The 16,911-nt window shown below is 41.1% G+C and overlaps 1 protein-coding gene across 36 annotated transcripts; it reads left to right on the top strand.

Moving 5' to 3' along the window:
• Positions 1-2,361: 2,361 nt before the first annotated feature.
• LOC120707022 lies at positions 2,362-16,288 on the top strand. 36 transcript variants are annotated; one of them, XR_005688681.1, is made up of 14 exons: positions 2,615-2,961; positions 3,599-3,649; positions 3,894-4,063; positions 4,265-5,831; positions 5,926-5,968; positions 6,540-6,724; positions 10,242-10,289; positions 13,494-13,568; positions 13,731-13,860; positions 13,980-14,085; positions 14,246-14,511; positions 14,622-14,833; positions 15,238-15,342; positions 16,049-16,288. XR_005688681.1 is itself a non-coding variant. In XM_039991787.1 (8 exons), the coding sequence occupies exons 1-5, from the start codon at positions 2,574-2,576 to the stop codon at positions 4,335-4,337; spliced, it is 798 nt and encodes a 265-aa protein (XP_039847721.1). In that variant the 5' UTR covers positions 2,376-2,573; the 3' UTR covers positions 4,338-5,831; positions 5,926-5,968; positions 10,242-10,289; positions 10,398-10,798. The 36 variants fall into 36 exon arrangements, 3 of the variants coding, with proteins under 3 accessions (XP_039847722.1, XP_039847721.1, XP_039847720.1); XR_005688680.1 differs by having other exon boundaries at positions 16,042-16,288; XR_005688672.1 differs by having other exon boundaries at positions 15,235-15,342.
• The last annotated feature ends 623 nt before the right edge of the window (positions 16,289-16,911 follow it).

Genomic DNA, 16,911 nt, shown 5'->3' with positions numbered 1-16,911 from the left:
CGGAAGTTCCGATGCCTACGCAGAAAACTGGCTAACGGCTAGTAACAGCTCTCTTGACATGGTGGCCTATATATATGTGTTTTCCCGGCCATTTGAAGCTTGCTGGAGTCCCAAGACATCTCATACACACCCAAGAACACCTCCAAGCCATACAAGAGCTCATTGATCATATCCTTAGGTTTTAGCACTAGCTTTGTAAAAGTGTGAGTGCTAGATTAGCTCTTGAGTGAGTGAACAAGCAAGGTTGAGATTCTTGTGGCTGGTTCTAGAGTGAACCACACTTGTATTACGGTGCGCCGGCCCCTAGGAGCAATTGGTGGCTCGCCGGCAAGTCAACGACCCTCCGGCTTGGTGTGGAGCGGCGTCGACGATATTGTGCGGGGGACGGAGACCCCTCCTTCGTGGGCAATCTCCCTTAGTGAAGATCAGGATCAAGGTGATCGTGATTGTGTTCACGGAAGATACTTGATTGCCGGGAAGCGATACTCTTCGTGAGTGCTTCAACAACGTGGACGTAGGGGCGCCTTTGTGGCAATCCGAACCACGGGATAAATCCTCGTGTCGAGAGTTCGCTTCCTCTCATCCCTCCCTTTAAGCTTCCGCATTTCATATTGCAACTTGTGTGCTTTTCTTTCTTAGTGTAGTATCTTGCTAGGATTGGCTATAGGTTGTAAAACTCTTTTGGGATGAAGGTTTCACACTAAGGTGAACCGTAGTTGCACATTTAAATAGCTTGATCTAGTTTAAGTTTTGTGCAAACTAGTTGGAGCCATAGGTTAAGATTTGAATAGTGCCTAATTCACCCCCTCCCCCTCTTAGGCTAGAGCACCCGATAGCTTTCAGTTGCTAAGGATTTTTTTGCCCGGGCACATGGGTGGCGGTCTATCTTAGAATTGACAGTCATTAGTGTGTCAGGTTTCTTGTCAAACTTTTATAGGTTGTGTGCCCTTCCGACAGAGGCCAAAAAATTTTCAATACGATGTATCACCTCAATGTATTCTTCTTGAAATAAATAAAGTTTCTCTTTTCCAAAAAAAATTCAACCATTTATTTATTGATGACCGACCAATTCTCAGGCCATCTAGGAGCAAGTTGCTCTCTTCCATCTTTGTGTAACCAATGTTTCCCTTGTTGGATTTTGCTCCAATAATATGTAACCAACATTCGGGTGTCCTATTGCATCAGTACAAGGTAGCAAGTTTGAATTGTGTGTGTATATAGGAATGATCTATTTAGCTCGCTGCGAGCTAAATATTATTCAGCATGCACGGTGGAGGTTCCACTGGAGCTCCGGTGAGCACTCCTGCCGCAAAAAAAAACTCTATTTTCATGTGTGGTAGTAAAAATTAAATCCAACCTGTATTGTGCATCTGTTTTAATAGACTTTTAATTCGCTGGCACTGCGTGGGTAGTAAAAAATGGGATACTCCACATTTTAATGCCCAATTGACCAGTCCGCATTGATTTTTGCTATAATTGCGTTAATTACAGGCTGAGTCCCCTCACAATGTTTTTAGTTCTGGAGCGATTTCAACTTCCCGGTCAGCGGCCATGTACCTGACTGATCTCCAGCGCTAAATATTTACTACGTTGCGCTGTCATGGAATTAAAAAGCAGCGCTCCCTATTCCATGATCAATCTGGATTCTGCGGCCACGACTAATCATTCTGGGACCGATCCGTGGTGGTGCTTCCTGGTCCAAACTATGGCTAACTTGAGAAAAATGTTAGTGGGGCTAAAACAGCCCAATAGCAGGCGCACACTCGTTCAGATGATGGATGTGGAATTTGTAGCCCGAGCATTATAGAGCCACTCTGAGCCAACGTTGGCAGCAGTGGTACCTCGTCCTTCTCCGACGGCCTTCTTCGTTTTCCCTTTTACAGATCAATTGTTTTTGACAAACAATAAGCAGGAAACAGATATATTCAACATCCATATCCGCTTTAACATCAATATGAATATATGTATTCATATATTCAAATTTAATGTGGTAGTAAAGTGGATACATCCAAATCCAATTTTTATTAATTTTCTCTATCAGATTCCACATCCGTATTCAACAATATCCGACACTATCCATATCTGATTTCATTCACAAACTATTTAAAAAGTTATGTTCATTTTTGATAACCCATATTATTAATTAATTAATCTATTTATCTATCTATCTGTCTATACTAAAAAGTTAAAACTTTCAATCTATACTATAAAAATTGAAACTTTCAAATACAATTCTCACCCACTTTTATCTACCCACCCTCACACAAAACACCTTCAGAGGGCCCACGTGCAAGAGGTAGATGTTTGACAGTGGCCTTGGCAGACCGAAATCCCTCTTGCACCTGTGGATTCCGCCGTGCGACGAAAAATATTTGGAGACCGACGCCTTCTCAACCGCCCTCTGTACTCGCCGTGCGATTGGGACATGCTCATGTGCGGCACGCGAGATTCCCCCGAACAGGCCCATTGCTCCCAGCTCCCGTCAATCACGCGCCGCTGACGCCTCCGCTCCGCCCCCTACCTCACCTCTTCCAATCGAGATCGGGAGTGGCCATGCCGATGCGGCGGCGGCAATGGCCTGCTCCCTCAACATCCATCCGCGTTGCCTCGACGATGGAGGCCGTGGCTGCCCGCCCCTGCCCCTCCCCTCTCCATCTACGTCGCCTCTGGAGGAGGAGGGCAACGGGATGGCGCCACCGGTGAAAGAGGTGGTGTTGGCTTCGTTGCCTCTGGAGGAGGAGGGCAAGGGGATGGCACCGCTGGTGAATGAGGCGGTGTTGACTGCGTCACGTCTAGAGGTGGAAGGCAAGGGGAATTACATCGAGCTCGAGAAGGAAAAGGTGGAGGAGGGCACATCGGACCTTGAGGATGAGATCTGGCATGACAAGGAGCCGAGCAAGATCTGGCCTGACGAGGAGCCGATCAAGCTTCTCAAGAACAAGAAGGGGTCGCTCGGCCTAGGTGAGCTAATCCGCCGCCACCATCCCTCCAACCTCCATCGGCGAGTTAGGACCGCCAGTGTCCTCTTTGGAACTGCGGGTGCGAGTCAGCAGAAAGGTCGCGTGGATTGTTTACGTTTTAATTCCGCTTGCATTGCTTGCTTCGTTTCTGATTTGCCAGGTGCTAATATGACATACGGTGGAGAGATCAGGGTGGTGTTTGAGACGCCTTCTAACTTTGCAATTTTCAGATTTGATGGAGTCAAGCTCTATCGGCATCGGCCAGATACCATCCGGGTATCTGACCACTTCCTTTGTTTTTTACTCAAGTGGTTGTTTGTTCATGTCGTCTATGTAATTGACCTATTTTTTCTATGTTAATGCCGCATGCAGAATGTCTGTTTACTAATTTATTATACTCCAAACATAACCTTTCCCCTCTCCATAAATATGTTCGGCGAACATGTAGCATGATCGTTTACGTGTTTCCATGTATGCCCAAAATAGCTGGGGGCCTATTTTTCCTTGCATCCTGGGGCAATGTGGGTTGGAATTGGGAGATAGTAACACTGACAGTTTCTTTCCCAAAAGCATTATATGTTTGGCTATTACTTTTCCCATTTGCCATACCTTCTAATATTATAATTGTTTATTTTCAGGCAATTCAGTCTCATCTCTACCGAGGCAATCAGAATCTGACTAACAGGACGGTATGCTCGTCTAAGTTTCCAGTGCTCTATTTAACTTGCTTCTTCGGACTTTAAATGTTCTCCACACTTTTCATCATCATCATCATCATCATCATCATCATCATCATCATCATCATCATCATCATGATTATTATTATTATTATTATTATTATTATTATTATTATTATTATGTAATATATGTTTGCAGAAAGTCTATATATAGTGATAATAAATGCTTTTGGCAACACATGGATTAATAAAACAGATTGACGCTAGGGCGCGTGGATTGACGACCCGCCCACTTCGGCAACGACACGGCACAAGGCCTCCCATCGAGCGCCATCCTCATCATGTCGAGCTATTGGGAGAAGACCACTCCGGCAGACATCGTCTTCCCCAAGTTCATGTACCACGACCGCTCTCCAGCTTTTTCAGGTATACAGATTCATTGAAAAAAATATAAACAACAATGACTGAGCTCAAATTAGTATGAAGCCCATCATTGAATTGCTATTAACTGACGTAGGATGTGAAATTAGGTCTAATTTTATCTATAAATCTTTCTGCTCATTTGGATGGCTGCAATGCTGTGTTTCCGTTGCACCTCTGACTTTTTTCTGCTCCTTCCTTTCGCAGGCATTTTCAAGAACCACCAAGTTGGCAATTAGTACACCATCCAGGTGAATTCGTCAGTGGTTTATACTTATGAATGATTGACATTTCCTGCAATTGGCCTCCTAATATTGCTACTTTTGTGCAGTATTACTATCAATCAAAGACGGTATTAATTTGTCTTACTATAAATGTGTTTAGAACTAAACTGATTGATAATTGTGCCATTTGTATAAACCATTAGACAAGTAATTTTGATCCATGTCACAGCTATACCTATTTATAAGAGAATTCTTTTGTTTATGGATTTTTAAGTAGAACATGCTATTTGGGATTCCGATTACCATGAAAGAACTATTGGTCATGCATGGAAAGGGTGTGCGCAGCCATAGCGAAAAACATAAGCATCGTAGGTTTGGTGATTTCACAGTGATCTTGTAAAGTTTAAATACTTTAGGTGCTGGATGTGCACCTTTTATTAGAATTCAGAAATTGATGTGTGCAAAAAATATCCTTTTATTATAATGATGCATCACAAAAGCCCTGAATGTTAGAGTTAAGGGATTGGTTTGATCATCTGGTCCTTATAAAACTGAATATCCTTTCGTGGTTAGCTCTGCTCTTTGGTTGATCCCACCTGTGTTGGTCTGACAATCGATCTTGTATTACCTGCTTAGTGCTTACCAAGTAAAACAATTACCAATTTTGATGTGTGCAAATAGTGCAGGAAAACAAATGTTCTGAAAATGCAGCTGCTACTTGTAGTCCGGATATTATTCTAAAAAATGAAATGCTACTTTAGGTTTGAAATTCTTCTAAAAAATGAAGCTACTATGTATTTTTGGTTCTCAAATTGTTCTGAAATGTAGCTACAAATTTTTTGGTAGTCTACACTGCACTTGTTCCATCACAGTATGTTTCTTCCCCTGGAATTGCTTTGGGTGTAAAACTTCAGGTATTTGCATTGCTATCTTATGTTTCAGTAGTTCTGCTTTAGTGACTGATGTGATAACTTTTAGATGTGACAATAATGAATTTCAAACTTCAGGTATTTTGATGCATGCAGAGTAGCATGACAATCCCCCCGATCTGCATGCATGGCCATTGTTGCTTATTAGCTTTTAATTTTAACCTATACCAGTGTGCGTGTGAATAACCTTCAGATTTTCCATGTTGCCTAATTTTGTCCTCTAATCTAGACATTGAAGCACTTTTTTTTTGACTCGGACATTGAAGCACATTTATTGTATGGAAATAGATGAGTAAGACAAAGCATGCAGCAGCATCCTCTTGTAGCAGTTGTGTCCATAATTTTCCATATACGTACACATAAAAGGACCATTAATTTTCCGTTTCTTGCAAGCTATGGATCATATAGATCTTCTTGATCTTCTATTTAATCTGCTATATGGGTTGATCTGCTATTCTTGATCTTCCAAAAATATGTTTTTTTACCAAAATAACTGTTGCTTTTTTGTTTCAGATGACCTTTGCTTCTGATGAAGTACTTCCTCCCGAACTGTCAAATAATTTTACTTTTGGTGAAACAACATACACTCTCTATACGAACAGCTTTTTAAACTTTGGTCAAGTGAGTTATTTGCATCGACTGATTCTTTTGTTTTGTATAATCTTGTGAATCATACTATAGATTAACTTGCTGATCAAATGATTTACCTCCGCAGAATGCAGATCAAGACTCGTTACATGAAGTACTGAGGTCAAAAGGTATTTATCTGGATTTAACTTTTTTGTATTCTATTCGTGCAAGAACATAACCAGTCTGGCCACCCTTGCAAACGTGGGTTTTAAAGCATTGGTGGCGTCCTGTGGTGTCGGGGACATGCCTTATGCCTAGGCGATGCCTCAAAAAACCATGCTTGCAATGATAGAATTCAGTACCTGATGTACAAGGGAAAACTAAGTTCTGAAAATAGATACACTGAGAGGAGAAATCATTCACGACAATAGACGCTACTTAATTAACAGAATGCCAACAAGTAATACCTACTGCAACTATTCTTGTATGCTATGCATGTACAAGTATGCTTGCACCATTGTTCAAAAAAGCAGGAGTCATTTTTGCAGTTTAGTGAGAGTGAGCACTTGATCATATGTTTCTGAAGCAGTTATGTTCCACTAGCTTACTATATGCCTAAGCAGAGTGCAAGATGTGTAGGAAACAAAAAAGGATCAATAGATTCAGTTTTCTGTAATTGCACTATACAGTCTAAAGGGCTACTAAGCATTAAACACCAAGCGAATTATCTCTTCAAGTTCATCACTCGTGCAAGTGCAGGATCTTCCAAAAATAGTACACTTGTTGATCCTTGTGCTCCTAGAGGATATTCACATAATGGACAAGTAATGGTGAGGACAAGTGGTGCTTCAAGATCAACACTAGAGAACCAATATGTTGATAGTGGAAACGGAAACTTTACAGAATGCAGATCCACTTCCCTGCTTTTACTGCAAAAAGGAAAGGTAAGACATATTCGAAACTGCAAACTCTCTGTTCAGTAGTTCACGTAGAATGACTTAAAAATCGCTTGAAGCTAAATGTTCTTAACTTACTCAGTAAGCTAATATCTTTTGCAAATCTTATGCACTCCAAATATTATGCTGAACTGTTTCTTAGCTCAATTGTGATGTCTTATAGATTAGTGCCACATGTATCTCGTGAATGCAGAGAAGTGCCAGTATCAAGTATCAACTGTGGCAGAACCGCCTAAATTAATCTGGCTCAAGTGTGTTAACCATCACCATTACGGATGCAATGGTTAACACGCACTTCAAACGGAGTAATCTGACTGTCTGTCGGGTAAAATCCCGATGCAACCACTGTATTTTCGATCGAAACAACATACCTCACACGAAGGTGAGCCCAAAGATTACAACATCCATAAATTTTACAACACAAACTTCAACAGTAAATGCTATTACAGACTAAGTTTGAGAATTTAAATCGGGTACCTCAGAAATTTTAAAGTAGATAAGCCCTTCAGAGTTTATAAACAGCGGAAAAGAAAATGACAACTAGCGACGATATATGACATCATGATGAAGCTCGTACATGACGTCAATCTCACCAAGCATCCCAAAAATTACCTGAAAAACAAAGTCACAAGCAAGACTGAGTATACTAATACTCAGTAAGATTGACCCGATTAAGGGTATATAATATCCTTTTAACTAGACATGCTAGGCTTGTGAAGGCTCTGGGGTTTCTTTGCTGAAAAGCAACAAAAAGTAAGTCTTTAATTTCAAGTTTTAGCTTTCAGGTTCTAGTTTTATTTATCATTTTAGGTAAGCACCTATCTATACAAATATGTTAGAGAAAATAATTGCATCCAACAAGATTATCATAATTGTTCCACTTCTTACTCTATGTGGCAAAGGGATCAAGCAGTCTCAATTTCCGCGAGAAACGGACGATTCTGAATCGAATTTCCAACCTTGCAAGGGTAAACCTAACACACACACTTGGAGTACTGTCAAGTCACTCACAAGCAACTGTTGGCTTCTCATTCCGATTCATAGATCAGGGCCACTCTCCCCGACTACATGGAACCACCACATCCCTACACTCGTGGTGTTGCGCAACAAAAATAAACTCCTATCTCTATGAGAGAGTGGAAGGTATGTCAACTTGCCGAGCCGATCAGTTACTAGGCTTACCGCGTACCATATTTACGGCATGTGTCTAGTACTTTCAAATATTTAACCACCGCTACCACACACTGCGGCCTTAATAATTTATCAACACAGACGGATTTCAATCATGAAGCTTGTAACCAAATCCGTCCATGGTCCTTATAGTGATTGTAAGAAAGTAAACAGTCAACTCCTATAAAGCTCGCGAGTGACAGGCAATCACTCGACTTTTACCGGTCCTATTAGCATAGCATCAATTCGGACTCAGTTCTAGTGTTCAATCAATAGGTACCTAGAATTATGCATCTAAGGTTTTCATTTAGCTCCAATAACTTAATTGCACAAGTAAATAGTAATAATAAATTGTATAATTTAAAATAATGGGATTATGCACCGGGGCTTGCCTGCAGTGACTTTGCTAAAGCTATTAGCCTTAATTTCTTCCGAATCTGGGTTCGGGGCTTCAGTTAATTCAACAACGTTGGCCTGGGCTTCATAAATATTCCCTTCTGATTCCTGGATGAGTTTGTACGTTCCGCCTGCTAGCGAGGTTGCTTCTATATGAAATGCAATGCAATGCAGTAGTTGGAATTAGTGAAGTGTTTGAGTATAGCTTTTCTTCACTAAAAAGTTATAATCCAATAAAGTAAACATTTAAGACTAAGCTTAATAGTGTTATTTTACTGGACAATCGTTTATAGAGTAAAAATGAACATGATGAACCCCATAAAATAACATGGTGAAAGGGTTTTTATTTCAATAAAACAATCCACAGGAAAGATTTAATTAAATCTTTAAAGACACAAACAAAACACAAGAAAAGAATTTTTAAAAGTATAAGCTAGAGTGTGGTAATGGGTCTACAAAAATTATGAAGAGCTAACCATATTTTACACTACACATGGTCAAAAACTCACTCATAGTGTAGGTTTAGAACAAAAGATACAATTAAAAAGGACTAAACTTAATCCTATTTTGAGAGCTAGATACACAAGGATTCAACTCAAACTCACCACATCAAACTGTAGAGCTAATCAAAAGGAACACAACAATTTCTGATTTTTCTACAATTTCCTAGGAATTTTTAAAGTTCACCACAAAGAAATAGAAAGGAATTGATCTTTTCGCAGAAAGGACCCTTGAAGGAACTCAATCGTTGCAATTGGGTCCACGTTCCGGTGAGGGAGTGGAGGGGCAGCTGGGCTGGGAAGGTTCCAGGGGAGGTGGAGAAGGCCGTGTGGTGCTGAAATTGGGGAAAGTGAGGGCGGGGTGGCAACTCCATGTGCGGCCGGTGAGCGGCGGCGCAAATGGAGGAGGGCAGCGGTGGGGAATGCCGGGATAGGGCCCGGCTGGGGCTATTTATAGCCTGGAGATAGAGGGGATAAGCAAGAGAGGGAGGGGATGAGCTCGCCGGAGGCTGTGGGCAGGATATGGCGGCGGGGGTACTGTCCAGCGGCGGTCGGCGGTCGTGGCGTGAAGGGATGTTGGCGGGGCGGCGTGGTGCGAGCGCAGGGTGCCAGCGAGGGGGAAAAGAAGCGGCGGTAGGAGGTGCTAGCGACGCGTGGAGAGGCTTTGAGGCAGCTGGCGGCCTGCTGGCCGGCGGCGAGAACCGGCGGCGGGGCAAACCGGCGGCGAGGGCGGCGCCCTGTTTCAGCAAAGGAAGGAAGAAGAAGATAGAGGCAGGGGTGGTTTTGTGATTTTCCAAAATCTCAGGGACCTAACTGAAAAGTAAAATTTCTCATTGATCTAGGGCTCAGATGAAAAAGTGTTCAACATGAAAGTTGTGTAACTTTGCAAGATCTACAACTTTCCTGTTGGACAAAAACTCACTAGGTCAAAGGATTTAAAATTATTTTTAAATCCACCATTTCTTTTAAATGCAAAAGAACTCAACTTAAGTTTTAAAATTTCATAAGTAGCCCTAAGCATAAAATATATCTTTTTATGATGGTCAAAGTGAAAAATAAAATATGCACTTTAACCCCTCACAAAATTTGAATTTTTGACTTATGCAAAACTATTATGTAAAGGACTCTGCACTTTTTCAAAATTACAAAAATACCCTTGCTATGGCAATCAGGGTTTAAATTTTTTTAAAAAAAAACACAAAAGCTATATTTTAACTGGGTGGTTCTGACCCATAAAACTTGGATTGTCACATCAACAATGCCAACTGGGGTCTACTTTCGTACCTGAGCTGCGTGGATACTTCCTGGCAACTGAAATTTTCTATTTTACTTCAAAGGTGCATTACATGTCTATTTTTCTCTTTTTCCTGGCAACTGAAAATTTCTATTTTACTTCAAAGGTTCATTACATGTCTATTTTTCTCTCTTTTTTTGCCTAGGATAACTGCAAGACTCTTCCTGATCCCTGCATCGATTGTGAATTCATGGTACGGTGGTCAATGAACAATGTCTTGTGATCTTTTGTTGGAATATGTCAGCTGCACATCTCATAGCATGCTACTAAAGCCTTGACATCTGCTTGCTCCTTTTTGTAGATCATCTTGATTGATCTGATCCCAGAAGAGAAGGGTCTACCATCGTATTTTGTTTAATAAGCTTAGCGTGTGGGATCATCTGTTGACAAGATATGAATCTATGATGTTCAGACAGACTAACATTCTATTCTCATGGTGTTCTTATTGGCACTTAAGGCAATTGGTACTGCCTAGAGTATCTTTCACCAATCCTGAGCTACCAATTCAGTGTTTGCATATGGTCATGTAAGAGTTATGAGGAAACGTCGAATCCGAGATAATGTGGAAATGAATCTGGCCAATATATATGTTTATACCTAGGATATATTTATTCTTCCATTACTGTTTTTTTCTTTTCTTCATACAGTCCAAATCAAGTGCGATGTAAGATGAACGAATTATTTACTGCACCTTTTTTTGAACTTGTTGAGTACATTCACTATTTGTCCAAATCAAGCGCTTCGATTGCCCAGTACTAAATGCATGCACCATGTTTACATAAGATATTATATAGCTTTGTGTTGATTGAATAAAAAATTGGTATTCACCGTGTTCGGCTCCAGCCTCCAGCTCCATCCCTACAGTATTTCTATCTCACATCGCTCCAGCCACCAGCCAGGTAACAGTGTTTTTCTCTCCCACAACTCCAGCTCCAGCCTGCCGAACACAGTGATTATGATATATGTTCTATGAATATAAAACCCATGTTTAATATGCACGTGCACTCTACTAGACTCACAATTAGAGGCAGTATGTATATGGCAGTAATGTTTTTGTAACCGAAGATTTATGGATCAAAGACACGTGGAAATTGTAGTGGGGATGGCACAAATTCATTACAAGATCTCATAATATGAATTTTATTTCAAATGTATACACACCAGAAGGCATCTACAATACAATTGTAGGTCACGATTTTATAAATAGAATTTCATGGTATGAAGTCTTGCCTAATTCCTGATATATCATTGCACCCAAAGTACACAATGGCAGGTCTATAATTCATGAAGAGAATTTCCTAACATAAAATTATGTCTAATAGCTACCATAAGACGGCATCTAGGATATAATTGATGTGATCACAATTTCATATCAAGAATTTACAAACTTTATATTAATATTCTGCTTAACTGAGATCATAGGATGGCGTTCAAAATAGGTTGGATCTATTATGATCTCACAAATAAATTTCCTAACTTAAAATATGCCTAATTGCTAACATAAGATGGCGTCCAAACAAATAGGTTCTGATCACGATTGGTCATAATAACAATTTCCTGACATGAAGTTCTGCCTAATTATCACATAAAAACTGTCATGTGAAGGTCAAATTCTTTGTTTGCATCTCTAAGAAATATTACAATTTGTCTTTTTAATTTTTATTTATGTGTTTTTTCTGTCATGTCAAAGGTCAAATTTTTATATTGGATTGCTATGATATACTAATAAATAAATTAAATGTTTAGTAGTCTTGATGCAACTCAAATATTTTTAAATATAATTGTTTATTAAACACGTGCATGTGGCACGTGCATCTCCACTAGTACTATAAGGAACCAAAAGAATTGAATACATTTTTTACCAAAATTAGATTTATTATACCTCTCACTTGGACCCACTACACAGGATCAAAAGGTGGGCCATGGGTTGAGCACGGACCGAAAAAATTGATCGAAGCAAAATGCAAACTTTTTTCAGAAGTCTCTATCACATCAAAAAGAATCTTACTATTTTATAGTATTAAATAAAATATGTTTATAAATGTTTTTTGACAGTTGAGTGTTTTTTCGCGAGACGAATCTAATGAGCCTAATTAATTCATAATTTGCTACAGTGATGCTACAGTAACCACTCGCTAAACATGGATTAAGATACCTTATTAGATTCGTCTCGCAATTTAGTCCCAAAATTCTACAGTTAGTTTTATAATTAATATTTATTTAATACTTCTAAATACTAAAAAATCCTTTGGCGGAGCACGCCTAGCCGCTTCCCCTCCTCCGCGGCAATCACACTCATCTTCCATCCCGCCGGAGATCACGCACGCCGCCCGGCCATGAGCGTGAACCCGTCCCCTCCGCCGTCTCCGATCCAATCCACAATTTTAAACCACAGCCCCTTCTTCTTCCCTCTCCGGCGGGCTGCGGCGCACTCGCCTCCTCCCCTCCCCCCTCCACACCTCGAGAACCCCTTCCCTGGCGGCGGCGCACCGGCAGCGCCCTCTCCCCGGCGCCCTCTCCTTCACCAGGCGCCTTCCCTCCCTGCTTCTCTCCCTCCGCGCGGCGTGGGGAGGAGGAGTGGGCGGGCCGTCGGCGTGGATCTGGCGGTGGGCGGGCCTTCAATGGCGGCGTACGGGAGGGCAAGTCGCGTGCGCGCAGCAGGCGATGCGTGCAGCCACGTACGGTGGTCGGTGCGCGGGACCCGCGGCAAGCGAGGCTGCGCGCACGGGGCGCGTGGGAGCAGGACGCGGGAGGAGGTGCAGACCTGCTCGCGAGCGTGCAGGCGCGGGAGCTGCTGTGAGCGGCAGGAGCCAAGCAGCAGGACTGCTGCGGCGGAGCAGAGGCGATTCGCGTCCGTGCAGGCGAGGCACGCGCGCAGGAAGCAGGTGTGCAGCAGTAGCTACGCGTTGGAGCTCGCTGGCGCAAGGGCCCGACGAGGACCAGCCTGCGCTGGTCACGCGCATGGAGGCGCCGCCTTGTTCATCTTCTTGTGAGTAATTCGCATTCAACATGTTAAAAAATCAGATGCGAACAGGTGCAGATCCACTCTTCCGTGTAGCCTCGATGCCCGTTGCCCAAGCGGGGTGCGCTGGCGGCGCGACCCATGGTACGACGCACGACGGGATGCGCTTCGGTGAGGAGCGGCTGTGGCGGCAGTGTTCGTGCTGCCGAAGGCACTACTCGGCAGCTCCGACCCCTGACGGCCCGTAGCGCTGCACGCGGGGGCTGCTCGGCAACACCACTGCAATCCTCACCGAACTGGCCTAGCCCAGTGTTTGCATTGAAGCGTTGATGCCGACATGCCGTGGTATTTTTGTATTAAAAATGAGTGTGGAGTTGTGGACAGACCTGCGGGCTGTATCAGTGTTTGAGCTGATGCAAAATGAAATGGATGCAGGTGTTGTGGACATAGCTGTTGGCTACCGTGGACAGAATCTGCAGGCTGCCATGACTACTGAACCGCTTTTCATGTGTAAGTTTAAAGTTTATTACTTGTTTAGCAACATTTCTTAATCTTCATTGTTTAAATAATGCCATACATTTTCCTAAACTACTGCTCTGGATATATGTTCTGTTCTGCCATTTTTGTTTGGTCAATTACATATGTCAAAATGTTGTTTGATCTGTTTTTTAGCCATATATGTCACACAGAATACCAAGACAACCTTAGCAGCAATTAAAGAAATCTCCTCAATGACGATCAAAGGCAGCACAACAAACACCCTACTGCGAGCGAATTAACATCACCAATCACCTCTGATCAGGTCCAATTTTAATTATTTCATGCATGGTGTGTGATCCATGAGCCATTGATTGATATGATATTTCAGGCTTCAAGGGCCATTTGTCCATTCAGGGAATGATCTGATGCTTTATTGTACAGAGAATATGGGGAGTTCATTATTGATATATTTGATCACCCTACAGCTCTGCCTTTGCACCATCTCTCTATGTGCACAAGCAAGACAAAGCTTTAGGAGCAGATCAAGGTGTGTTCCAGTTTTTCTTCTCTTGAGACAAAGGCGCCAATGGCTATTTGTATATATCCTTCCACTTTTTTCCAGACCAAATCCTTGCACTGTTCTCCTTTCGTTATTCATTTATATATCATGAATCTCATGATGTCACTGACTGTTGCTTCTCAAACAGTTAGAACAACTCGTGCAGTGTTACCTTACAGAGGTGACGTTTATATATATTCCCCCATTAGTCGTCTTGGTTCATGATGGTTGGATTGGGTGCTTGTTCAGACAGAGCTGGTGCTGATATTTCACACACAAATATATGGTGGCCTTGGCATGAGTTATTCTAATGATTAAGCTCATATTGCCTCAAGCATAGGAATTTGTTGGTTTAATTAAGTCTACCATTTGATACTCGACTACTTTTTGAATGGCAAAATTCAATGCCTTCAGGTATTAATAAGTTTAGCATCTTTGAAATTTCTTGCTTTGTCAAATTTTGTAAATTGTTCATGACATTCCTTTGAGTTGCTAACTTTCTCATTCTTTCACATGAAACAAAGATATGCCACAATGAGTATCTTATTGGGTGCTCGAGCTGGATTGTCCATTGTTCTCTCTTATTGGTTAAGCCAACCACGTACAAATTCATCTCACAGTGAAAGTAATGTTTCCCAAGCTGAGTTGTGAAAGTGCTTACTCTCTAATAGCGCTTCTTGGTGCAAAGTGCAAACATAATGACACACTACTTTACATTCATTCATCAGTTGTGCAGGTAAGTTTTTATTAATGCATTTGGACTTATACTGTAGTAGATAAGGGCGTGCCAGAATTAGCTGAAACTACATGGTGACATTTATTGATTTTGGGTTGTTGTTTATAATAATTTGGAAGCACCTAGGTGTCGGGCTGCTACCAAGGAGCCAAGTTTAAAATTATTAGATACAACTCATAAACTATATTTGTCTACTTTTACCAATTTTGATGAGTTGTGGGTAAACCACATCCAAATAAAACTATATGTGAAAAATCATGTTTCAATTGTGCAATACTGCTGTTTGGTGTGATTAAGCTCCAGACGTGTACAAACTATAATTTGTATTTCTAATTAAGAAAAAGTGTATGTTTTTATTATGACATGATACAATATTTCATATGATATGGTTCTTAATGCAGCAGAGATCAGATGCTGAACGGCAAGTTCAATCAATTAGCAGCAAATGGAGACGTGCACGTGCACATCAAGACCCGATGATCCACAGCAACAGATCGGCAGTGCGCATGGTAAAGATAGAACTGCAGCAGGCTCCATAATAGCTGATATCAAATTATTGGCATGCAATTTTTCTTCTATGTCTTTCATTCATGTAACTCGTAGTGCTAATGAGGTGGCTCATGTGCCGGCTCGATCGGGCGAGCAATCGGCTGATTTGGTCTTCCGGGCGTTGTATCCCTGGTTGCATCAAGGAAATTGGATACTCTGATTTTTGAGTGAATGAATAGAGCCAATCTTGATCTAAAAAAAAATCGCCCTAAGTGCGCTCACATGCCTAGGAAAAAAATGGAAGTTGACCTAAGTGATTCATAAGTGAAACATTTTGCTCTCTCCTCGTTTGGTAGCGATTGTAGCATTCCTGGCTGAGCTGCGAAAGAAAGTTTATAATTTGATGTTTAATGAATTTCTTGTGAGAATATGTAATTTATTTTAAACATGCTCGGGCGCATGTACACTCTACTAACTTATACATACCATTTATATTTTTTATAATTATACACTTTTCATATTTTGGATATTTTGTCTATTTTCATCACAATTGAGATCTCGCCGTTTGTGTTCACCATATGTATTTTTTTATAAAAATATTTGTTGCAACAAAAATTTGATGTTTTTTTTGTAACGTTGTTCTTTAGTGTGTGCCACACGTACATCCTACTAGTGTGATAAAAAGAAGCTATCCGAATCTGATCATTTTCCATCCTTAGGGAGCAGGCTAGCAGCAGACCACGATTTGGGTATCTCTAGCAGCAGGCCAGCAGCTTCAAAGCAGAATCACATGATCTTTCCACTGTTGTTGACTTCCTCTGTATCCGTATATGTTTCGTGATAATTATTTTGCTTGTGCTATCCATAGACCATAGTACTAAGCTAAGACTGAGCTGCAGTGTTTGTTTCTTTCTATCCGAAGAACAAATTATAAGCGGAAATAGACAGGGTATTCCTAATGCGCAAGGGATTACAGGTGTTTAATATCTCTTTTGTAAAATTTACAAACTTGGCCGTGTTTGGTAACTTGTCAAATCAAGTTTACATAAAAAGACGAACGTCCGCATGGAGTACTAAATGAAGTCTATTTGCAAAACCTTTTCAGGGACGGATGTAACTTTTCGCGATGAATCTAATGACGGTAATTAATTGATGAATCTAATGACAGTAACCATCCTCTAATCGCGCGGTCAAATGCCTCATTAGATTCGTCTCGCGATTTACAGGGGGTTGTGGAGGTGGTTTTGTAATTAGACTTCATTTGATACTCTAAATTTTTGGTCAAAGGGCCAAAAAGTTTTCGCGAAATTTTTTTCCACCTCAACCAAACACGGCCCTTGCCAAAAAGGCCCTTATCAGTTTTGAGTATTCCATTAACCTTAGTAGATCTAAATTAACATTTTTTCTAATTTCATGTTCAGTTGTTATTCATAAGAGTTCTATTTACCAAGCATGGCTTCCCAAAAGGATAAGCAAAGGAGATATATCTAAGGGTGGTACCAGATCATAGCCCTAATGGTTTCTTCACAATCCAACTTGACCTTGACTTTTGTATATTTTTAACTCAAAATTATATAAAATTAAAATCC

The sequence above is a fragment of the Panicum virgatum genome, chromosome 5K (assembly GCF_016808335.1).
Source record: "Panicum virgatum strain AP13 chromosome 5K, P.virgatum_v5, whole genome shotgun sequence".
NCBI lineage: Eukaryota > Viridiplantae > Streptophyta > Magnoliopsida > Poales > Poaceae > Panicum > Panicum virgatum.
The sequence above is the reverse complement of the archived record's forward strand: the minus strand, read 5'-3'. Positions and strand labels throughout refer to the sequence as shown.

Bases quoted from the DNA above. Each gene is read 5' to 3' on its own strand.
- LOC120707022 (XM_039991787.1), top strand. From the start codon at position 2,574: ATGGCCTGCTCCCTCAACATCCATCCGCGTTGCCTCGACGATGGAGGC. The intron at 2,962-3,120 runs GTGAGCTAATCC...CTGATTTGCCAG, and splicing joins GAAGGGGTCGCTCGGCCTAG to GTGCTAATATGACATACGGT. The intron at 3,237-3,598 runs GTATCTGACCAC...GTTTATTTTCAG, and splicing joins ATCGGCCAGATACCATCCGG to GCAATTCAGTCTCATCTCTA.